The 23448-nt window shown below is 52.8% G+C and overlaps 8 protein-coding genes across 8 annotated transcripts; 5 read left to right on the top strand and 3 right to left on the bottom strand.

Annotated features, from left to right (window-relative positions):
- Positions 1–98: 98 nt before the first annotated feature.
- M421DRAFT_423230 (uncharacterized protein) lies at positions 99–1602 on the top strand. The gene is made up of 2 exons (XM_033593394.1): positions 99–336; positions 389–1602. The coding sequence occupies exons 1-2, from the start codon at positions 233–235 to the stop codon at positions 1371–1373; spliced, it is 1089 nt and encodes a 362-aa protein (XP_033446201.1). The 5' UTR covers positions 99–232; the 3' UTR covers positions 1374–1602.
- A 790-nt stretch (positions 1603–2392) lies between these two features.
- M421DRAFT_423229 (glucose-regulated protein) lies at positions 2393–5229 on the bottom strand. Its single transcript, XM_033593393.1, has 4 exons — positions 4681–5229; positions 4515–4624; positions 3287–4461; positions 2393–3231 (listed from the first exon to the last, which is right to left on the bottom strand). Exons 1-4 carry the CDS (start codon positions 4919–4921, stop codon positions 2733–2735), a joined length of 2025 nt encoding a protein of 674 aa, XP_033446200.1. The 5' UTR covers positions 4922–5229; the 3' UTR covers positions 2393–2732.
- Positions 5230–7505: 2276 nt separating this feature from the next.
- Positions 7506–9542, top strand: M421DRAFT_227804 (FMN-linked oxidoreductase). The gene is made up of 3 exons (XM_033588381.1): positions 7506–7861; positions 7910–9084; positions 9288–9542. Exons 1-3 carry the CDS (start codon positions 7763–7765, stop codon positions 9292–9294), a joined length of 1281 nt encoding a protein of 426 aa, XP_033446199.1. The 5' UTR covers positions 7506–7762; the 3' UTR covers positions 9295–9542.
- Positions 9543–9790: 248 nt separating this feature from the next.
- Positions 9791–11943, top strand: M421DRAFT_94327 (uncharacterized protein; the record flags this gene model as incomplete). The annotated part of the gene is made up of 4 exons (XM_033598198.1): positions 9791–9857; positions 9892–11108; positions 11582–11718; positions 11766–11943. The coding sequence occupies 4 exons, from the start codon at positions 9791–9793 to the stop codon at positions 11941–11943; spliced, it is 1599 nt and encodes a 532-aa protein (XP_033446198.1).
- Positions 11944–14026: 2083 nt separating this feature from the next.
- Positions 14027–14800, bottom strand: M421DRAFT_94326 (uncharacterized protein; the record flags this gene model as incomplete). The annotated part of the gene is made up of 1 exon (XM_033598197.1): positions 14027–14800. The coding sequence occupies one exon, from the start codon at positions 14798–14800 to the stop codon at positions 14027–14029; it is 774 nt and encodes a 257-aa protein (XP_033446197.1).
- A 408-nt stretch (positions 14801–15208) lies between these two features.
- Positions 15209–15779, top strand: M421DRAFT_397687 (uncharacterized protein; the record flags this gene model as incomplete). The annotated part of the gene is made up of 1 exon (XM_033590144.1): positions 15209–15779. The coding sequence occupies one exon, from the start codon at positions 15209–15211 to the stop codon at positions 15557–15559; it is 351 nt and encodes a 116-aa protein (XP_033446196.1). The 3' UTR covers positions 15560–15779.
- A 186-nt stretch (positions 15780–15965) lies between these two features.
- M421DRAFT_423224 (uncharacterized protein) lies at positions 15966–16970 on the bottom strand. The gene has a single exon (XM_033593392.1). It carries the CDS (start codon positions 16674–16676, stop codon positions 16089–16091), a length of 588 nt encoding a protein of 195 aa, XP_033446195.1. The 5' UTR covers positions 16677–16970; the 3' UTR covers positions 15966–16088.
- A 3569-nt stretch (positions 16971–20539) lies between these two features.
- On the top strand, positions 20540–23302 carry M421DRAFT_68609 (DUF1212-domain-containing protein; the record flags this gene model as incomplete). The annotated part of the gene is made up of 1 exon (XM_033596538.1): positions 20540–23302. The coding sequence occupies one exon, from the start codon at positions 20540–20542 to the stop codon at positions 23300–23302; it is 2763 nt and encodes a 920-aa protein (XP_033446194.1).
- Positions 23303–23448: the final 146 nt, after the last annotated feature.

Here is a 23448-nt window from a genome sequence, read left to right as displayed (position 1 = left end):
TCTTCTTCTTCGCTTCTCCACCTTCACCGAGTATATCATACCGTATTGTCCCTCTTTTGACAACAGCCAATTTCGCGCGTTCACTCCTTCACGCCGGTATTGCTGTTAGCTCCCAGTCACTCATTCACCAACCAGACCTACTCATAACCGCCGGTGAACGACGTTACGACCCATCTGCCGCACACAAATATCCAACTGCACCAGCAAACACCCAGCAAAACCACATATCGAAATGCGTTACTCCTCTGCCCTGGTGTTGAGCACCCTCGCTGTCGGTCAGGCCGCCGCTGCCAACCACCACAACCGTCACGCAAGCTTCCACAGCAGGCGTCAGGCGTAAGTGGCTCGCTCGTATAACGCGCAGGAGATCAACACTAACGGACCGTAGTGATGCTAAGCGCTCTGCTGCCAACGATGTCAACTGGAAGGCCGTTGCTTACGACCTGAACGACGTCGACTGGGACAAGGTCAACTGGAGCTCCGTCTTCAACTCGCCCACTCCGACCCCTACCCCCACCGCTCAGGCCACCTATACCGTCGCTTCCGTCGATCAGGACACCTCCACTGCGACACCTACTAGCTCCACTCCTGCCGTCAAGGTTCAGGAGATCAAGACCTCTGCTACTCCCTCTTCCAGCACTGCCACCGCCACTTCTAGCGCTCCCGCCGCCACTTCCAGCGCTCCCGCCGCCACCACGTCTTCTTCATCGTCTAGCGACCTTGGCGACGTGGTCTCTGATCTTCTCGAAGGTGTTGCGTCTATCGTTAAGTCGCTCGGCATCGTCTCCACCGGAAAGAACGACAAGTCCAGCAACGGTGGCATCTGGATCGGCGACGACAGCGCCTGGAAGGCTGAGTTCACCAACGACGCCAACGAGGATGCTGTAATCTTCTGCTGGAAGGCCAATGGCTTCTCTGGCATGTCTCTGAATGTCAACCAGCCTGAGATTTCCGTTGGTCTCAAGTCTGGCGAGAAGACCGTTGTCTCTTTCGCTGCTAACGTTCCCGCTGCTTGCGCTCCTGCCTTCAGCTCCACGAAGCTTGCCAACTTCGGTGGTCTCGACCAGACTTGGTGGGAGGTCACCTTCGGCCAGTCCGGTGCTTTCGATGTCTCCCGCAATGTCAACATGAAGGGCCGCACCATCAGCTCCAAGGGCTCCAAGTGTGTCTCTGACATGAACACCTGCGTCTTCAAGTGCAAGGAGAAGAACGGTGTCACCCCCGACTCTTGCGAGAGCGGAACCGACTACGATCTGTTCGAGTGCGGTGCCTCTTCTGGCGGCGGCGGTGGCTACGACACTGTCATGGCCGGTACCGGTGGCGGTTGCGCCATGGGCTCCTCCAGTGAGACCGTCAAGGTTTCCTTCTCTTAAGCGTTGCGTTGTCCTTCTCAGGTCGGCGTCGTGTCTTTTGGGTTTCTTCGTGCACATTTTTTCCTCATATTCCCCGTCCATCTACATCAGCTCTGGATACTCCTGGCCCATGGCGATTTTCTGATATTGTCGCATCTCCCAGGATACTCTTACGACCTATGGTCATCCGACGTAGTACATTGTGGACGAGGTTCTCGCATCCGGACTCTTAGTGGCCGACGTGTGTTCTGTATAACTGTCTATTGTTAGTAAATACGGAAGATTCAAAGATACATGACGTTGTTCTCACCTGTTTGTGAAATGTCAGTGATTTGGATCTGCGTGAAGTGGGAGTATGAGACACGGCGGTGTCTTGAGGGTCTTTGAGGAGCCATACCTGCACAACGCGCTTCCAAAGGCAGGGGTTGTAGTCAATCAGTCCAGCGTTGACCGTACAGTGGATCACTGCGATGGTCGGTGTCGACGCACGCTGCGGATCATGTCATAATATGTTACATGCGGTCGTATGGGAAGAGAACACTATGTTCTCGTGGTCGGGCTCCGCAGAGCTGCGGACTGGCGTTGCTTGTACAGAGAGGGACTGTTCGAATTGACTGTGTGACATGTGTTGTGGCAGGGCGGAGCAAGAGGAACAAGAGTCGCAATATGTCGTCGAGTTGAGTCGTTTGAGGGTGCCTGAGGACTCTGGCTGGTTATGCCAATCTCCGTCGAGCTTTTGAGTCCGTGACGTAGGGGGTGGTGGCGGACATCGTGGACGGAGATGCAGTTTCGATTAGGCGTAGCAACGGCGTGGAACGCAATAACCGATGCTGAAGCAGCAGTGACTGACGCATCGAAGGTGAGGTCAAGAGCAGAACAAGGATGTTGAGCGAGGTGGAATTAAAAGGGAGACGTGCACTTGAGGAAGGAACGGAATAGTGACATTGCAGAGAGAACATTGTGGGGTGCTGCAGTGCTGGAGCGCCACAAACATCGACCTGCAAGTGACGGTAAGCTAGCAGAGGAGTGGGAGCGGGCAATTTGCAGCTGTGAGCCACGGCTATGAAGGGCGCGATGGCAAGAGCTCGCGAGTTAAAGCTGGGCTATGGATATTCGGATACACTTTCGCATACCAGGAGCACCTTGCATACATGGCATGCATGGCACAGCACATCACAGCACGGAATGCAGCGGATTGTACGTTTGTTCATGTTCGTTAATTCAAAGATTTCATCGTAAATAGACTGGAGACAAACCCATACATGTCTAAACCGTTGATGATGTAACAGTGACAGGAATGCTACTCATAGATGGCAAGCCAAAGGCTGCCCAAGGTAATTCCGGTCAACTTTTCCGCGTCGCCACCTACATTTCATCGCTCTACAACTCATCGTGACCGGGCTCCTCGTCGTCACCAGCGCCGCCAGCCGAGCCGTAAAGCTTGGAAGTGATGGGGTAAGCGACGTCGGACAGCTTCTGGAACTGCTCATCGAAGTCCTCAGCCTGGGCCTCAGCGGAGTTCTCATCGAGCCAGTCCTGGGTCTCTTTGACGGCCTCGAGAAGAGACTCCTTGTCATCTTCCTCGATCTTGCCGCCAAGACCCTCCTTGTCGTTGACCTGGTTCTTGAGGCTGTAGGCGTAGTTCTCGAGCTTGTTGCGGGACTCGATGCGCTCACGGTTGGCCTTGTCCTCCTCGGCGTACTTCTCGGCCTCCTCAACCATTCGCTCAATGTCCTCAGTCGAAAGACGGCCCTTGTCGTTGGTGATGGTGATGCTCTCACCCTTGCCAGTGCCCTTGTCAACGGCAGAGACCTTGAGGATACCGTTGGCATCGAGCTCGAAGGTGACCTCGATCTGGGGAACGCCACGGGGAGCAGGACTGTGAACCTTGTCAGCATTGATCTTAGCGGAACATGAAGCTATGTGCAACTTACGGAATATTGGTAAGCTCAAACTTGCCGAGGTTGTTGTTGTCCTTGGTCATGGAACGCTCACCCTCGAAGACCTGAATAAGGACGACGGGCTGGTTGTCAGCGGCAGTAGAGAAGATTTGGCTCTTCTTGGTAGGGATGGTGGTACCACGCTTGATGAGGTGGGTCATAACACCACCGGTGGTCTCGATACCGAGGGTAAGCGGGTTGACGTCCATAAGGATGAGCTCCTCAGTGCTGGCGTCACCGGCGAGAATTCCACCCTGGACGGCGGCACCAAAAGCAACAGCCTCATCGGGGTTGACGTCCTTGCGAGCCTTCTTTCCGAAGTACTCCTCGAGCATCTGCTGAACCTTGGGAATACGAGTAGAACCACCAACAAGAACAATGTCATCGATGTCGCTCTTCTTCATCTTGGCGTCCTTGAGAACCTGCTCAACAGGCTTGAGTGTCTTCTTGAAGAGATCGTTGTTCAGCTCCTCAAACTTGGCGCGAGTGAGGGTCTCGGAGAAGTCGTTACCCTTGTGGAAAGATTCGATTTCGATCTTGGTGGTCTTCTGGGAGGAGAGAGTACGCTTGGCCTTCTCGACCTCGCGCTTGAGCTTGCCCATGGTCTTAGCGTCCTTGGTGATGTCGACATCGTTCTCCTTGTTGTACTTCTTGGCGAAGTAGCTGATGACACGGTTGTCGAAATCTTCACCACCAAGGTGAGTGTCACCAGCGGTAGACTGGACCTCGAAGACGCCCTCCTCAATGGTGAGGATGGAGACGTCGAAAGTACCACCACCAAGATCGTAGACAAGAACCTGGCGCTCCTTCTGGTCAGTCTTGTCGAGACCGTAGGCAAGAGCAGCAGCGGTGGGCTCGTTAACGACACGGAGAACGTTAAGACCGGCGATAGTTCCGGCGTCCTTTGTGGCAGCGCGCTGAGCATCGTTGAAGTAGGCTGGAACAGTCACAACGGCGTTCTTGACGGGCTCGCCGAGGTAGCTCTCAGCGACCTCCTTCATCTTGCCAAGAACCATAGCCGAGATCTCTTCGGGTGTGAATGTTGTCTGCTCCTTATGGACCTCGACGCTGACGCGGGGTTGTCCACCCTTGTTGACGACCTTGAAGGGGAAGTGCTTGATGTCGTTCTGGACGGACTTGTCATTGAACCTCTGGCCGATGAGACGCTTCTGCAGAGGTTGTCAGTGCACTGTGGGATCTGAAGGCGAGGCGTTCAACTTACGATGTCGAAGACGGTGTTGTGAGGGTTGCTAGCGAACTGGTTCTTGGCCGCGTCGCCAACGAGGCGCTCCTCGTCGGTGAAAGCGACCCAAGAAGGTGTGATACGGTTACCTGTAGAAGACACTTGTCAGTCGCTGTTCAATGGCAGAGAGCAGCAGCACACTTACCCTGATCGTTGACCATGATCTCGACCTTTCCATTCTTCATGATACCAACACAAGAGTAGGTTGTTCCAAGATCGATACCGATGACGGGTCCGGAGACAGCGTTGCTGTCCTCGGCGAGGGGCTCCTGGTCCTCAGCGCGAGCTGTCTTCGCGAGCATCAAGCCAGCGACGAGGACCATGAGAAGGTAGAAAGCAATGCTCCATGTGGAGCGCTTGCTGGCGCTCCGTGAGCTGCGCGCCATTGTAGATGTGGTGTGTGTAGAGCCTGTGAGTAGCTTCAATGAACGCAGGCGTGCGCGGGGTGCGAGTCTGGTGAAGCTCGCTGCGTGGTGTGGTGGAGTAGAGAAGACTCCGGGTATCTAACAAAGAAAGAAAGACAAGCCAGTTGAAGTTGACTGTCGAAGTGGAATGGAGGAAGCAGAAGGCAAAGTTGGCGGTGGGCAAGCGTTATATGTGGACCGGGTCTATACAACTTTCGAAGTGAACAGCTGGTGTTAACGAGCTTCGCATGCCTCACCGCTTCCCCTTTTGGCGCTAGCGTCGCCACTCCGGCATTGTTCAACTGTGTCAACCTGGAGTCGCCCGCACATCGCAGCCTTAATTTCGCTCGATCTCAATCTCCATTGGTACAGGACACGTGTAGTTTCACTATGCGCGATGCTCGAATTTTCTACTACGTTCGTAGTCCGTGGTACTGCACGCACGTGTTGTATGCATCACGGAAAGCCACAATATTCAAGCATTTGACTCTGGCACCAGCAATATTTGTCCTTTGGCATGGTCAGAGGCTCAGAGCCTATTCAGTGCCGGATGCTTCACTCAGTGCACTGCATGCAAGACAACTAGTCTCCCATCAGCAGCCTACTGTGTGGGCACCCTGCGCTAGTGATCAGCCTCACCTGTCGTCAGGACGTCAAGGTGGCCTTTCCGGAACCTTGTCGCTGTTGTGCGGAACATTGCCATTTGCGGCGATCCCGCCAATCAAAACGAGCCTTCAATGAATGCTCCGTCTTGTAACCAGCAACGTCTCCTCATTAAATCTAGGGTAGCCGCCGTGATCACGGTTGAGTATGACTCTGAACGTCGTCTCATTTATTGAGGAGGGTCGGAAGGTATCCATTGCTCTTCGTTGTCATGCTTGGCGGACGGCGGTGAGGTTCGGAGGTGCTGTTAGTGTTTTGACATTCCGCAAAGGTTGCTGTAGCCCGTGCCTATGCTCATGCACTCCCGGATCGTTTTCCTGATCCCTCTCCTGCCATTTCGATCTTCCTGTATAAAGCTCTTCATTGTTCTCTGTGTTGATGTAGAGATCTTGAAGCCTACATGTAGTGACGGCATTTTCGTCAGTCCGTCGGTCGTTCTTCTGCAGCGTTCCCTTGTCACCGCCATATCACATCGCACAGCAATCCCCAGGCCTTTGCAATGCTTGTCCCTGCGCCTGGCCTTCTCGTATCGTCGTCAGCATACTCAAAGCGGAATTTTTCGTCAGTATAGATCACGGCACTAAATATTGGCATCGTGAGAATCCTTTGCTGGCTTATTTCCGTACTTACAGCGCACTTGAGTGGTCACGGCTCACACTTCGACTTCGTACACTGTCGTTGAACAACTTGTGAACAGGGGTCACCATTGAGTGGGTTATAATAAGATGTGTTATCACGGTGCACACTGCAGCGGCGGTCGTCAAGGAGATGGTAGCTTTCTACTGTTGCCGTAGTCTTCAGCCTTGAGACATGGCGTCCATGCAACGCCCGTCTGGAACAGCACATCTCCACACTGCATTGCATGCAAACCATGCCCCCAACACCAGCAAAATTACCACGTTAGGAATCTCCACTGTCGAGTTCGACGACGGCACTAGAAGGTTGGCGTTTTCGATGCCTGTGAGTCGCCCCGGCTTCGTTTCGGCCCACTTCCTGGACCGAGTGCTGTGCATGACAGCATCGTTTTCCGCATCGCAGGACGGGGTCCAACTCGGCGCAACAGCTCTTGGTATACTCGATTTGGAACGCAATTTAAAGTATCGAATACGGCACTAGTGTCTTGGTAGACGGTGCTGGGCAATGCTGATTGCGAGACTTGGAGCCTCAGGCTTCATCGACGAGATCATTCTGCATTCACCGCAAGGCTGCGGATATAGAACATCTTCTTTCAAACGAGCCTCTCCTTTGTGCATCTTACAATGCAAGAAAGTCGCCGCAGACCGCACGGCGCCAATCCCACATGCGGTCACTGTTCATAAATCACAATATGCTAGTATCGCATGTTCAACTGATATATGTTGAGGTTCCTGGCATCACCTACTTGAAGGTTGTCGTGCATGAGGCTGCTCTCACTGAAGCGGCTCGCTGACAAACTGCTTGCGGAAGTGGAGCAGGCTTGCCGAACAGATCTTTGCCGGCACTCCCCGCTGCTCATGCAAAATCGGCGGCCAAACCTCAACACCTCACACGCTTGCACCAAGCGGACCATTTAGAAATACTGCAAATAAATCTGTAGAGATGCGTTGGGGGGCATAATGGGCAGCTTGGGTGGCTGACGTGTGAGCTGGCAGAGCCATGTGTGCGAGGTCAGTATGCATCAGGTCTACATCTATGCATTGACTGAGGTTGAGGAAGCATGAGATGTCCTTGCTAGTACCGAACATACTGCGGCTACACAATCAAATATTTGGGTACGCGACTGCAGGTCAGCAGATGTAAGCCGCCATGCAGGCTGCAGCCGCTCGCTCGGTATTGTGTGCCCACTTCTGCAGAACATCACGGTCGATATACATGCATCTCCTATTGCAATCTCCCTGTTATTCGCGGAGTGCCGGCTATATTGTCGCACGTTAATGGTGCGATCTGCCTTGGTGGCGCCTTACAAATCAACGACTACAAATTGATCCCTTGGTGGATGTGACGTCTGCGGGGCTGTTATTGCTGACTACACTACGCTATTCACGTCACCCAAACGGTACTTTCGAGGAGTGGGGAGTGAGTATAAATGGCTCAAAATCCTTCCATTTTTCAGTTCGACGTCAATTGAAGTCGTGACTTCTTTACTACTCACTTCTCCCAAAAGCTAAATTAACCGTCAAAATGGGTGCTGAAGCATACACCGATAAACCCCACTCTCACCATGCTATTCCCAAGGACATCCCAACTGAGGATCACCTGAAAAACATTGCAGCTCCTGGAGTATAAGCGCAACTCAAAAAATTCTAGTGACCATACTGACGAATGCAGGTCTCGTACTTCACACCCCTCCAGGATCCTCCAGCTGGTACTGCCCTTGGTATGACCGATGGCAGCTCAAAGATCCCCAAGCTCTTCCAGCCCCTGAAGATCCGTGGACTTCAGATGCAGAACCGCATCGCTCTTTCGCCGCTTTGTCAGTACTCGTCCCAGGACGGTCATGCCACGGACTGGCAGCTCACTCACTTGGGTGGAATCCTCCAGCGTGGCCCTGGTCTGACCATGGTCGAAGCTACCGCTGTTCAGTTCAACGGACGCATCACTCCGGAGGACGTTGGTCTGTGGAAAGATTCCCAGAAGGAGCCCCTTCGCAGAATTGTTGAGTTTGCTCACAGCCAAAGCCAGAAAATCGGTATCCAGCTTGCACACGCTGGACGCAAGGCTAGCACAGTCGCGCCGTGGCTGAGCAAGGGCGACATTGCAGGAAAAGACTTGAATGGCTGGCCCGACAACGTCCAAGCACCTTCCGCTATCGCATTCAACAACAACCACTGCCAGCCCAAGGAGATGACCCTGGATGATATCGAGCAGCTGAAGAGGGACTTCAAGGCTGCCATTGAGCGAGCTATGTCCATCGGCTTCGACTTTATTGAGATCCACAATGCTCATGGCTATCTCCTTCATTCTTTCCTGTCGCCCGCTTCTAACAAGCGCACGGACAAGTATGGTGGCTCTTTCGAGAACCGTACCCGTCTAACTCTTGAGATCGTTGACTTGGCTCGCGCCACCATCCCCAAGGATATGCCCCTTCTCCTCCGCATCAGTGCTACCGATTGGCTTGAGGAGGCCGGGATTGAGGGCTGGACTGTTGAGCAGACCGTCAAGCTCTCTGAGCAGCTTGCTGAGCACGGTGTCGATCTTCTCGATGTTTCATCCGGAGGTCTCCACGAGAAGCAGCACATCCACGGCGGTCCTGGCTACCAGGAGCCCTTTGCCAAGGCTGTCAAGGACAAGGTCGGCGGTAAGATGCTCGTTGGTACCGTCGGTTCCATCACCAATGGCAAGCAGGCCAACGGCTACCTTGAGGATGACAACCTGGATGTTGTTTTCGTTGGCCGCATGTTCCAGAAGAACCCCGGTCTTGTCTGGCAGTTCGCTGACGACCTCGGCGTAGAAGGTCGCTGGGCAAACCAGATTCGCTGGGGCTTCGGTGGAAGGGGCAAGAAGTGAGTGCTTTATACTTCTTACATTAATTCTTTCGTTACGATATCTTGATATAGACCTGTACATCACAAGAGTGTAAGGGAGATAAATTTGTGTAAGACTCATTTTCGTCTTTCAATTTTGCCGTCTTGGGATCATTTCACTCTAGCTTCCTTGAAGGATTTAGAGCCGTCTGATGTGGGACTGACGATTGATCAGAGATCAGGTTGTGAACAAGAAAGCATTTGCCAACGAGGCGGCGTTCGTAGAGCACAAAAAGAACTAGACGTCAAAACTTGTACTTAGAATACCCATCGAATGCACAGTCTGAGCGCGTTCGTTTCTAAACATCAGTGTTGTACGAACAAGACGTACCGGTACGTACCTCCTCGATATCGATCGTTCCTGCAACGGTACTGGCGACGCGTACGCTTGGACTGTGACACCGGAAGCCGATGATTGGTCACAACCGGAACATCACGACGTCATGCATCTAGATGCACTACCTGGCCCAGCGTCAATTCTGTTACCCCATAGGAATGGCTTGCGTAGACTCCTGTGGCTGCCACTTCAAGTGGCCTGTCGAGGCTTGCGCATTGCTTCACTTCGATCTCAAGTCTAAGTCTAAGTCCACCTGCATCTCAGGCTTCTTTGAGCCTACCTTGAGTGCCAATCACAACTGACCTCTATCTTTCGGTCTCAACTCTTGTATCATACCGAAATTTCAAGATGGGACTGCTGGGAGGCTCTGGACCGGTTGTGAACCCTGAGGATCGCGACAAATACCTGCTCCAAGGTTCGTTTACACCTGTTATAGATCTGCCATCAAGCATCTAATCAGCCGATCACAGTGACTGCAGGCCCGTCCTACGACCCTAACACCCATACTCAAGTATCCGTTAACAGCTTAGAAGTCCAAAAAGTAGACAACGACCTCGCAACATCCTACCTCCGCGTCCGGATAAAAGACTACCACGGCCTCCCCAAAGATGCACCCAAGAACTGTCCCTACTTCAACCATCCCTTGCACCCCTCGGATCGCTACTCAATCTCATGGTCCTTCACCCCCAAACGCGACATCTGCGGTACGGATCTGATCATGGGCTTCGACTTTAGCCACTCCGTGCGTGATCGTTTGCCGCCCGGCACCAAGACAGCCGTCAAGATCGCAACGACAGTGCTAGATCCGGGGCTCTACGCTGACCCCTTCTGCAACGAACCGTACCTCTATGGACCTATGCTGAGCAGTTGTTTCACCCTGCGCATCGGCGGAAAGGTCGACGAACAAAGCGCAGACGAGCAGCTGAAGCTACTAGACGATAATGACGGCGTAGTGGAAGAAGGTGCGGTGCTATCAGGTGCGTCCGTGCGTTCTGAACAGAGCATTCCGTCGGCTTGGAGAGCGAGGCGAAGATTCTTTCTTGATCAGAAGGAGTTGGGAGCGTTCACGTTTGAGAAGGGGAGGCTGTATCATGCGGACTTTTTCAATGCGCACCTTGACTTCTCGAACTTCTCGCTCAGGTTACCGGGCTTCTCGATTAGTGTGGCGAAGTATATGGATGAGAAGACGCATCATCTGAGGTTCGTGTTGAAGAATCGGGAAAGTGACGAGGTCGTGTTTGTGGTACTCTTTAAGTTGTTGTTCGGGAAGGAGCTCGAGGAGACGCTAAGAAATGGCGAACAAGAGAACAGTGGGACAGGCATCAACGAAGGCCAGACGACTGGAATTGAAACAAGGCAGGATACGGACATACAAATACAGAAGCCCAGACCGAAGAGCACGCAACGAGATATTCTAGGTGGCAACCGAGCACCATCATTTCAGGAGCCACCAGGTTTCAAGGCACCGAAGTCGTATACCAGAGACGATGACAGCAAATCCACACTCAGTACAGCAGTGAACACTCTTACGCAATCGATGTCTGCTGTCTTTGGTGCAATGGGCTTCGGCAACTCTTCTGAGTCTAATTCTGGGAGTAGCAGCACACCTCCCAGGATTCACGCAAAACCTATGGACAAGCTGGATGATGGCGCATTTGAGGAGCATGTACGGGATCGAAATGCGAGTAGTGGTCATTAAAGGTCAATGACTAGTCTGACGAACGACATTTTCATTGCAGAGATTTCTCGTTATGTCTGGTACCTTGTGCTTTCACGTACCCGCCAGGCCATTCCGTTTGCCCTTACATTTCTGTGCACTGCATATCGCAGAGAAATTCCGTCTTGATCTCTCTACTTCGCTATCTTTTTTTCTTATTCTACTCGAACGAACACAAGCGCTCGATGCTCACGATAAGTTGTAAATGCGCAAGACTTAGACCTTTTCCTTGTCCGTTTGCTGGGTAGTAGTGCGAAGAAGGGCCACCTGTGGCTCTTGTACGGCGTCACTGCGGTGATGATCGGCGTCAATATCTTCATGATCGGCATTCTTCTTAGTCAATGCACGCCTAGGAAGAAGAGTTGGAAACAAGAGGTTCCGGGGAGTTGTGTTAGTCATGCTGTGTGGAACTTCGGTGGCAGGATCTAGGCCAGTTGGAATGCGGCTATGGATCTGATCACCGCAGGCCTTCCGACTTACATTATTACATAGTTTGGCGCATGAAGATGGAGATGAGTACAAAATGGGTGTTGAGTGTCTTTATGGCTAGTGGGCTTTGGTATGTTGTTGCTGATTTGAGTGATGGAGTTTTACTGATCCATGTAGTGCTGCTGTGACGACGTTCGCGACGATCTGGTACATGTCCGGGAACATGACAACAACCGTAGTGGAATTGAGCGCAGCAACCACTAGACCAAAGGTGCCAGGGGAACTGCGGCGGAACGTAGGCGCCACGGTTTGCAGAAAGATCACGATCGAGAGCCAGACTGCGAGTAATTATTGAAAGCTGTGAACGTTACTGATAACAATGGCGCGCTCTTCGTTGTCGCCGGCGCAGAGTTTGTTTGCCCAGGTGAAGCTGCAATACCCATCAGCCAAAGTCATTCAAGTCGCCAATAAGGGGCTCATAAGATTGCAGTCATGAGCTGCACTCCAAGCTTCAAGAACGCAAAGAGCTTCGCATCCTGGCTAGAAGGTCAGAAAGCTGACATGCAGTTTGGTACGAGACCATACGCCAGAGGTCCAAAGACAACTTGTACACCACAGCTTGAAGGTACCCTCAAATGCACTTCCCGCGGGCGTTATCATGTTCCAAGGTAACTTCCATGGCGGCAAGCCAGTAGGAAGAGCGGATGTATTGGGCGATGATGTTGCTTGGGCTGTCGAGAGTGCCAGCAACGATAGGGTCTTATGGAGAATGGAAAGACTTACGTACGCATCACTGCGTAGGCGACAATGTAGCACGTCACGGCATAGGTATACTCAATATCGTACATGTAGACCTTCCTGCATTGGAGAGGTTGCCCTGGTCGAGGTATTTGAGGAAGAAGTCAAGGCACCCGATGGTCAGGATCGAGAAGTCAAGTTTGCGAAGGAGCACACACTCTTCGTGGGACTCTAAATGAGTGTCTAGCCCCGGATGAAGGAGCGGAACTACACACTTCAGGAGGCGGGACATTGTGCATGGGAGAGTAGACGTGCATTCTTAACAGCTTTCTGCACCATCTTTGACAACCAAGCTGGAATCAGAGCGCAATGAAGAGATAGTCTCGAAGGACAGATCTGTCTCTTATTTCTCCAGTACCTAATCGTCTCCGATTTAACAGCAGCACCTCTATCGTAATGCACACTCTTCTGCTGCAATCAAACCTTGTTGACAGAAATACGCTTCCCAGTCGTGGCAATCGGCGGCCTGTCCCAGGTAGCTCTAGGAGGGGCGAAGCACATCATCGCGAGGGTACATATCGCAACCAACACAGCGCAGTGGAGGATGCTGGTACCCAGCAACGCAACGTTAAAACAATTTGCGGGATCGGGCCTGGAATGACCTGCTGGACTGCGCCCTGAATCGGTGTGTGCGATGTTCAGATGTGCAAGCCTGAGTCAACACTTCTATGCTTCAGTAGGATATCCTCATGTCAAGGCTTATCAGAGTCTCGTCCACGACCGGTGGCTGCTCGCGGCATGTTTCACCCCTGATCTTATCATATTGCAAGACCATGCCAAGTCAGCTTTGCCATGGGAACAGAACGACCTCCAGCATGATGTCAGGGTTTCGCAGAGTCGTAGGAAATCGAAGACCTTGACGACCCATACACTGTCTGTGTGCGCAGCGCTGAATCGAGTAAATTTGTCGGCGTTGCTTCTGTTGTGCCAACATTGTTGCAATTCAGGACCTCCACGCGAGGCCACATCATTTCGAATCCCACGTGCATCGTGCACGAAGAGGTAGGTAGGAAGGAGACGTCCACAGGGAGAGAAGCCGCGACACGCAAGGTGGAAGCCTCGACGCGTCCGCTAGCGTGTGACCCGAGTGAACGTGGGCATCCGCACCGATGTCTATTACCGAAACCACCATCCCAAATGGCCCTCCAACAACTCTTGAGGCTCTGCGGCGCTTGCCAACGAGGGCGATGTGTCTTAGCCACTTGGCATATTGGTGAGTGCTGGTGATGAGATGTTGATGATAGAGCTTACCTAGACCATGATGGAATTGATGGAAAGAGGTGGAAGCATACATTATGTACTACAAGAAATCTTGCGCGATGTCTCTGGAACGAAGTATGGCGTGTTGTGGGATGGATAATCGCAGGTGGTGGGCGGCGTTTGTGAGCACTGAGCTTCGTGGGCTCCTGCCTGAAACCGCAGAGCATCCGCTGCCCCTTCAACTTGCGTTCTGGATCCCTTGTCCGGCGCTCGCGAGCGTACCAGCGAATCTTGGTGCTATCGAAGGCTCAGGCACTCTTGCCGGTTCAAGGAACACCCTTACGATTTAAATAACCTTACGCCCGCTTCATGCGCATGGTGTGGGACACGTCTGTCTGCGACGTTGCCAATCTGAAGCTCGACTTCTGCAGCGCCTCATCCTACTGTACAGGAGGCTTCTTCGGCCCCAGCGCCCCACCAAGGATAGTAGGATCCAGCATCTGAGCCTCCGGGACTTTGACACCGCACTTCACAAACATGCTCCGCCACAGCGCGCCGACAGGTCGCTCTTCCGGCATGAAAACTACCGTGTTCACATACGTCATCGTTGTGTTGTGGCAGTCCGCCTCGTTGAACAGCTGCGCTTCGCAGTTGTCGCCCTTCTCGGAATAGAAGACACCGCAGCGCGCATCGCTGGGAAGATTGATGCAAGACCCAGTCTTCCACTGTGCTGCTGGGCGCTCGAAAGACATTTTCTGCAGAAGGCTTCCACGGCAGTGTTTGGGGCCGCCAGAGCCAGAATATGAAAGAGCGAGGATCGGAATCTGCGCATCAGGTTGCGGCGTGGGCTGCGCAACTGGACGCGACGTTGGCTCTGGCTCGATGTATCCTTCGTCTGCACTCGAGGTTGGCGCTCGCGTCTCCTGGGCCCCAATCAGGCCTTCGTCGGTCTGAGTCATCGTAGGTGTGTAGATTGCAGGTGCGACGGTAGTCCCGTTCGAAATGTTGTCGCGATTGAAGTCAGTACCGTTCAGCAGCGCTTTGGCTGCGATCTCGCGCTCGGATTCGCCATATTTTGCTGCTTGCGCGAGTGAAACTGCCATCATCTTGGGTGGTGGTGCGCGTATCTCGATTGCCGTTGCCAATAACATTGCGACTAGCAGAAGTAGGAACGTCGCCGTAAGAAGAAGAACAAGACGTCTCGGTATCGCCATACCGAGTGATGCACGGGAAAGACATTCAGGATTGAACGTTAAAGTTCAGGGCATTCAGCTAGGTGTCGGGCTTCGATGCTGCTAGGCGCTGCATCTCGCGTTTCATTCCCACGGCCATCTGAAACGCCTCGGTACAGCCCGCCCAGCAACAGCACCCAAAGAGCGTCGTTCGAGCAACTCAATGAGAGCTACAGGAGTTTACGACAAGCCCTCTTCGCGTGTCAATCATTCCGTGGCTGCGCAGATGGATTTAACAATGCGCATTTCTGATCTAGGAAGAGCTGCTGGGCCTTAGCCCACCCACCCTTTCACCCTACCTGCGCTCCCTTCGCACATAACGCTGTCTCTGTTCTCCCACTTGATTTTTTGTTAAACCTCACATCCAATTCAGCCTCCTCTCAAGCAGTAATGATCCGTCTTAAAAATGAAATCCTCCTTTCGATCACTCTAGCCATCGATAAGGTCGACGAACCCAACACAAACATACGTCATCTCGCTCTCGCGCACTGTGGATTTAGTGGCTTTGTCCGAAATGCGCTCGTACGCAACGCCATTGTTCCTCGATACGGCGCCTCTGCCTACGTTGCTCTATTACAGAAGCATCCGGAGTGGGCCACGAAGATTCATCAGCTCGAACTTCGTGAGTTCGGGCACTGGCCCAAGGATACAAAGGAGGCTGTTTGGGACTGCACCTCTGTCGTATCGAAAATCTTTGCGCCTGGTGACATCGAAGAGACTGGCAAACTGACCAGAGCCTGACCGACAATACCTGGCCCAGGAGCCAGGAACTGTGGCCACTGGCGGCTCTCCAGCGATCTGGGGGACACTACAGGATTCCAACGGCTACACGGTATTCTTATTAACAGGCTAGAGGAGCTCAGTATATTGACAGACGTAGGTACTGATTTTCTGATTGGCCACATCAACATCAGTGGCCTTGGCTTCGAGCCCATGCCCAGTACCAAGGTATGAAACCTCGACAAAGTGTACATTCATTGTTGATCTCGTGGCTCGATCAGGTCGCCAGAGTATGTGCTACTACGCAACGTTGAGACTATTCGCATCTTTGGCGTAGCTGACGACCAGCTCTGGGTTTAGCTGGCGCATCGACCGGCGCGGTAAAATAATTGTACGTACATCTCTAAAGAGTTTGGACAAAACATCACGCGTTTTTCTATGGTGTACTAACTTATCCTATGAAATCCAATACTATAATACCCGTGCCATCACCCGGCGGCTGGTAGAACCCTTTAATCTCTAGACCAGCTTGCTCAAACAAATTCATCCACTACCTCTCGGTACGTTCCATGACTGAGAGAAGGGCCATCATTTGCATATCCCACATAGCTGGTAGTAGGGATGCCCCTTTGACAGGAAGGATGAAATCTTCATCAATGAGGGTTGAATATCCTCTCTTCATGCCTGCTGTCACGTTTTTGGGCAACTTCAGAGAAAGTTCATCGTTCCAATCGTACAAACACTTCGCCATGTGGTGCGTCTTACGAGCTTTGAAGAGCTTCATGGCACCCAAGTTCTCGCAAGTATTACACAAGACCTGCGCACAGTATTCGGAGCGCACATGGTTGTTCCGGTCGCACTTCGTGCATAATTTGAGCTGGCCCCAAGACAGAGGAGGGAGTGACTTGCCGAGCGCCTGGAAATGTTCGATAACATCCTGATTGTCGCAGTTCACAACTACAGCATATGGCACGCCATGCATGTAGATGTCGTTTCGAAGGCATGTGAGCACGGCCGCGATAAGGGTGCCCGCTACTTCGTTGCCTGCTTTGTGATAATTCGGGATAAGAACTTTGACATACTCAAGCAGATCTGAGAGGCTAATGATGGGGGCCCTTTGGGCTATGGACGAGTGCATCTTTGGCGAGAATTTGCATATCAATGAACTTGATGATGGTTCCCAACTTCGATAGATCGACTCCAAAGGATGCCTTGACGTGCTCCAGAAGATTGTCAATAGCGTGTCCAACCAAAATTATGGGTTGATGACGACCGCTGTGATCGCCGACCATGCATGGGCGGACGAATGTATTGATGAGGGCCTTCTTGGCCTCTTCCAGAGATACAAACTTCGCCGTTCTAAACTCAGATGCCTCAGGGTCACCGGCCTCCGTGTATTGGTTGAGCAGATGCGCATTTGGGATAACGCGCGCGTGTGCAACATGCATACCGTTGAAGATATTCTCGCAGTATATCGTAGGCGAAAGACCCTTTACCATTAGTTCTGCGATGCCAAGCCCGGTGGTTGGGTGTGGAGGGCTTTGCCACCACGATGCATTCAGGCCGACGATAGCTGCTTCGTGGAGGACTGGGGCCGAAGCTTGAATGGGGAAGCTGAAGAAGTGGCGACTGATGGAGATGTCAGGAAACTTGGACAAGTCGAGCGGTAGGTTACGGCCTGCTGGTCTCTAGCTCATGGGGCTGTCGTAAGTGTCTGAGCGTTTTGGTGCGTATCATGCCATCGTAGTGTCGTAGGGGTGGTCATAAGAATGCCAGTCCATGTCAGTTGAAAGTTAGGTTGCGGTGTTTGGTGCAGAGAGTAGGAGTGACTGGGAAGAAAGTTGTGTGGCTTTGAGTAGTATGCAACAACAAGTGAAAGAAAGGCGCCGAGGTACCGGACAAGATCAGAGTGAAAGGGCATGACGAACTTGGTCCATATTGGAGATGCTACTACTCAAGTCGTGTCTGTAAAGACAGAGCTTGTGTTCGACGGACCAGCGTTCAGGATCGTAACGGTAACTCACCGTTTTAGAACGTGCTTGATCATCCTCAGTCTCAAACTTTTCTAGAGAACATCCACCGGGTCGAATGGAGGGCGATCCAATAGCTTCTGAGTGACTACACCGCGATCACAAAGTCTATTGGCAAAGAATGTAAAACGAACGGTGTGACTTTTGTTCCAGATCGTGTCTGCCAGACGCAATATACTGATAGCATTCCTTGCGTTTACTGATGGAGATAGCAATAGTGGACCTGATGATGCATATTGGTTCTCGTTTCAGCGGACGCTTCTCGATGGTTCAAGAACATCGATCTGTGTTTAGGGACAGTCCTCTGTAGGAAGACGTTGCTGGTAGCAGGTGTTTTTGCCTTCAAACACAAAAGTTTGGAGGCTGCCGGGACAATCACTACCTGCTCGGTCTTCCTCACATCGCCAAACTCTGACCTCGGAGATCGCGTCGAGCGTGTTGGCTTCCAATTTTCCGGGATACTGTGGCTGTAGGTATGTGTTTTCTACTCCGGTCTCGCAAACCGATCAGATGTCCAGCTTCTCGCCTGTACTTCATGGAGGTCATCCTTAACGACGAGTCCGACGAGAAAGGTTTTGCAATGTTGGAGAACGCAATCCTGAGTATGAAACAAGGCCACGCACAGCTTGCCATCAAGGACCTTATAATGCCTCCCCCTGGTGCCGGTCTCTTGCCGACACTCTTTGACATGTAGATGGTTGGCTTCCTTGCTGCGATCGAACGAGTAGAGGAATGACGTGAATCGCTAGGGCTTTCACCTGCTATTCGGTGACGTGACTGGCATCGTCGTCACGAGTCCAAGGGATTGCAGTGCATGTTTCTGCTTCTCCGCCCAATGACGCTCTAGGCACGAAATCTCAAGATTCAATCGAAGAATCTCCAGTGTCTAAGTCGGCGAACCGCCCGGCCAACGGGTTGGAAGTTGACTTGACGTCCACCAGGTGGGCCCAATGCCCCCCGGGGGTGGAACTGCTCTCCAGACTCATCCCTCGTCGAATTTTTTCATGCATGCAGTGTGGAGAGCTGCTCGATGCAGACCCGCGCTTGACGTCGGGAAGAGCCTTCATAGCCGCGCCAGTGGAACGAGTCATGCACGAGGTGTGATGGAGTGGAGACGACTCAAAGCGACAAGACGTGTGCCGCTTGAAAAAGGAGAGTTGGTCTGGTCGTTGTTGTCAAGGCGCGAGATGTGACGTAAGGGTGGATCACTCCTTCCGCTTGCGGCCTGGCCTCTTGTCGTCTTCAGCTGCATAACGATCGCCGTCTTCGATCCTTACACGCGTAGATACGCATGAGCTTTGCACGACGATGTGGATTTCGTGCGCTTCGTTATGAGACGCGAATATTGTTGACGTGTGCGTGGCGTGCTGCTGTTTTTGGCAACGCAGGTCCCGAAAGCACGGCAAACCTCGCAGTCCTACCACCAACAACATGTGACGGAAGCACCGAAACAGCCGTCGCACAATCCAGCTCGTGTTGCAACTGTTGGGATCTGCACATTGCAGGGAAGCGCGGTATGCACGGCTTTGATCCGGCTAGGCGGGTGACCGAATAAGCTTTTCCGGGTTTTCAAGGGTTTTCAGCCTCTTGTTCGCCACCAAGCGAACCACACCAATGTCCAAGTGGCTGTCATCTGAGTAATGAACCCATCATCAGTCTGTCCGCCATGCAAGGACCGAATTCTCCTTGCCGCAGCTCACTGCGAAGAGCTGTCGCTCGGCAACATGTCACGACAGTGATACTGCACTGAAGATTCTCGATAAAGTCGTACTGCCCGTTACTCCCATGATGGCCCATGGGTCACGATCATTGGATGACACGTACTGCGAGGCTTGGAGACCCAGTTATACCCCAGTGTTCTTATCTCGGATTCTCTCAACCAGCACACCAAGAGTTTGGCACGACCTGTCCACTTTTCTAACGCATTCACTGCCATGCTTGGAATAGACGAATGCAAATCCCCACCAGTAACGGAAGCGGGGCTCCTGACACTGTCGTCAGTCAAGAGCGCCCTCGCCGCGTCAACCTCATGCGGAGTAGCGATGCTCAGTTGTTTGTTTAAGGGGTCTGGAGAGCACTCTCCCTCATTTTGACGGACAACTCATTGTCGGCCAGCTGCGGCAACCTTATCTTGCTAAGTCTTCGGAACATTTGCGGTACGTCAACGTCGGAATTCGCAATAGTGGTAGCTCCAAGAATAACCGGCGCCGGCGCCTGCAGCCACTCCCGCAGGTGCAGCGTCGAGAAGTTTGGCGCGCATTTGGTGCGGCTGTCGTGATTTTGGCGTTCCCCTCCCAACTGCAACATTCCCTGCAACCGACTCCACCGAGTGTCTCCTTTGAGCTGACGAAGTGCACGTCGAACATTCTGGCCATCATGTTCGCAAACGAAAACTGGGTCTTCTAACGCTACGGCAGATTCTGCGAGGCTCTTGCTTACTCGCTTGCCGCCCGGAAGCGCAACCAAGCTATCCGCAGAGGTAGGCCCTTATCAATACTACGCAACCCTGCGGAAAAGTGCTACACTACGCTGTCCTGTTTCCAACGACTAAATACAGTCATCGTCTCCACTACATTCGCGTCCCTGAAGGATTCACTCACTACCACTTTCAAATTAACACCGCATTGTCTTATCACCACCGGAAATTCTCAATTGTACCACCGTACTATCGCGCCCAAAGGCCCCATATATACCCGAACGTAGAGCACTGATTGCTCCTTGCATCTGACACTACCAATTGGAGATCTACCGCTAAGTGCAGCATACGGCACTGTTTCAAACCTTCCTGAGACTACTAGCCGCTTCCGGTTGCGAACTATTACCCCCACGTGCGGTCTTCCATAGCCTGAGTCAAGGAGGCCAAAGTTCTAGAGGCGCGTATTAACAACCTACGGGGTTTCAGTTTGGCGCCAAGAAGGTACTCTCCCACACTCCGCGCCCATTGGTGTCAGGCGGCCAGTATAATATCAATATGGATCTCTTTCAAGACCCGAGGCCATCCCATTCACACACTCTCTCTGAAGACCCGATGGCTTCCACCCCGGGGCGCAAGCGCGTTGTCTGGAGGGAAGACACTACCGATGACCGCCCTTTTTCCTTGTCAGCGGTGACACATGAAGAGAACAACACCGGCTCAGGTGGTCGTAACACTCTGCAAAGGTCCGATCTCTCTCAAGATGACTTGAGGAAGATGCGAGAGTCTATTCAGATTGCTCTTTCAGAAGAGTACCCGCAGGAAGCAGGAGCTACACCCCCCGCTCGCGACGTTCAGAGGCCACGCCCTGCCATCCGGAAAGCTTCTCGCACACCTCCAGAATTCTATCTTAACGACGAGCCAAATCCCTTCGAGGATGAGCTAGAGCGACAAAACTCACGATCCAAGGCCAAGGAGCGGTCTGGTCTTGAGGCTCATCGACGAGCGGCAAAGCTATCCCAGTCCATGGGTACATCCGCCCCTGTCTCTCGTCGTGGCTCTGAGGGCCAGATGAGCCCACCCTTGCTGGAATTCCAAAGCGCAGTCAGCTCTTACGAGCATACTGCTGAGAACAGCGAAGAAGATGACGACCACGATCCTCAATTCATGAAGCGGGCTTCAATGCTCATGCGCAACCATACGATCCGCAACAGTGGTGCTGGTCCTGGGATCAGTATGGAAGATCTGTACCATTCGGAACCTCCCCTCCAATCCGGACAAGTCACTCCCATCAATACTATCGAGGTGGGAGATGAGCACGTTGCACGACCTCGGAGGTATCGAACTGGTGTGTTGGGTACGCTGCTTCAAGCCTCGACTGCTGCTTCTCAGGCTCCTGCCACCGCGGGTCGATCTGCACGACCGTCTCATGCGAGAAAACTCAGCGCCGGTCACACCTTCAGCGGCGCCTCAACTGCCGCCAACTCTCCGAACTCATCGCCTCCTCGATCAGGGACCACAACACCTCGCAGCAAACCTTGGTTCAACCGTAGCCACAACCAGTCAACCAACTCCATCTCTACCCTCGTTGGTAGCTCCGCTCGTAGCTTTGCTGCCCCTTCCCAGCAAGACTTGGGCAATGAATTCCACGAGCAGGTTAAGAGGACCCGCCCTGGCGTGGGTAAGCGCTCGAAGTCAGACGAATCTATCAAGAAGCCCAAGCGGCAACGCGACCGCGATTTGAAGATCAAGATTCACATTGCTGGTACACTGGCTCGACAAAGTTACCTTCGCAAGCTTTGCAAGGCTCTGATGATGTATGGTGCACCGACACATCGTCTGGAAGAGTATCTCAACATGTCCGCGCGTGTTCTTGAGATCGAGGCTCAGTTCCTGTACATGCCCGGCTGCATGATCTGTGCCTTCGACGATACGTCAATCCACACTTCGGAAGTCAAGCTTGTAAGGACTGCGCAAGGTGTTGACCTCGGAAAGCTGCGCGATGTTCACGAGATCTACAAGGATGTCGTCCACGATCGGGTTGGTGTCGACGAAGCAACTCCTCGTCTGGAAGCCATCATGGGACGCAAGAACAAATTCGGTCGCTGGCCAAGAGTACCTGTGTACGGTCTTGCTTCTGCAACTGTTGCTCCGTTCGCCTTCAACGCTCGACCGATCGATCTTCCCTTCTGCTTCCTCTTGGGTTGCATCATTGGCTGGCTGCAGTTGATTGTCGCACCCGGCAATGAGCTGATCAGCAACGTTTTCGAGATTGGCGCTGCCGTCATCACGAGCTTCCTCGCCCGTGCTCTCGGCTCCATCCGTGGTAGCGATGGCAGGGAGATCTTCTGCTTCAGTGCCATGGCCCAATCCAGCATCGCCCTCATCCTTCCTGGTTTCATGGTCCTCTGCGCCTCCCTCGAACTCCAAAGCAAGCATATTGTCGCCGGTTCGGTGCGCATGGTCTACGCCATCATTTACTCTCTCTTCCTTGGTTTCGGTATCACCATCGGCACAGTCCTTTACGGCATGATGGACAAGAACGCCACATCAAATACGACATGCAACGAGCCCATGTCTTCGCACTTCTACTACCTCTTCGTCCTGGCCTTTTCGATATGCCTCATGATCGTCAACCAGGCGAAGTACAAGCAGATGCCGTCCATGGCCATCATCGCGCTCATCGGCTACGTCGTCAATTTCCACAGCTCGCAGTACTTCAAGGCCAATGCGCAGGTTTCCAACACTCTCGGCGCGTTGGCGATCGGTATCGCTGCCAACGTGCATGCTCGTTTCGGTCGTCACGTCGAGAACTGGAGCCTGGATACCTGGGAGAACAAGATGCGCCCCCACGTCATGGCTCTGCGCAAGAAGTATCTTCGTGGGCGCCACGGCGCTGTCAAGGGCTTGGCACTCCCCAAGGTCGAACGCTCAGAGTACAGCGCCGCACAGAACGACAGCGCAACACACTCGCGCGCTAGTTCTGTCAGCGATTTCGTCCCTCATACTCGTAAGATTGGCTACGGTCTTGCTGCCGCCGCTATGTTGCCTGCTATCTTTGTGCAGGTGCCTTCCGGCCTGAGTGTACAGGGCTCACTTGTCTCTGGTCTCAGCTCTGCAGATCAAATTACACGCAACACAACAAGCGCAGCAACAGTCAGCGCTGCAGATGTCACATCTACTAGCACACTCAACAGCATCGCCTTGAACGTTGGTTTTTCCGTCGTGCAAATTGCTATTGGCATCACTGTTGGTCTCTTTCTGGCTGCGCTCATTGTATACCCTCTTGGCAAGCGCAGATCCGGGCTGTTCAGTTTCTAGTCAATATTTGTTTATCGTTCAAGATATGTGTTCGCAGTCCCTCGTTAGCGTTTGGTTTGGAGCGAAAGGAGCGATAGAATTGCATTCGTGGCGTTGTTGCATATGCATTGTAGGCGTTGAGGGCTCAGGTAGCTTTGATTAGTCAG

This window comes from Didymella exigua (genome assembly GCF_010094145.1).
Source record: "Didymella exigua CBS 183.55 unplaced genomic scaffold M421scaffold_25, whole genome shotgun sequence".
Taxonomy (NCBI): domain Eukaryota; kingdom Fungi; phylum Ascomycota; class Dothideomycetes; order Pleosporales; family Didymellaceae; genus Didymella; species Didymella exigua.
This window is presented reverse-complemented; position numbering and strand designations above follow the sequence as displayed.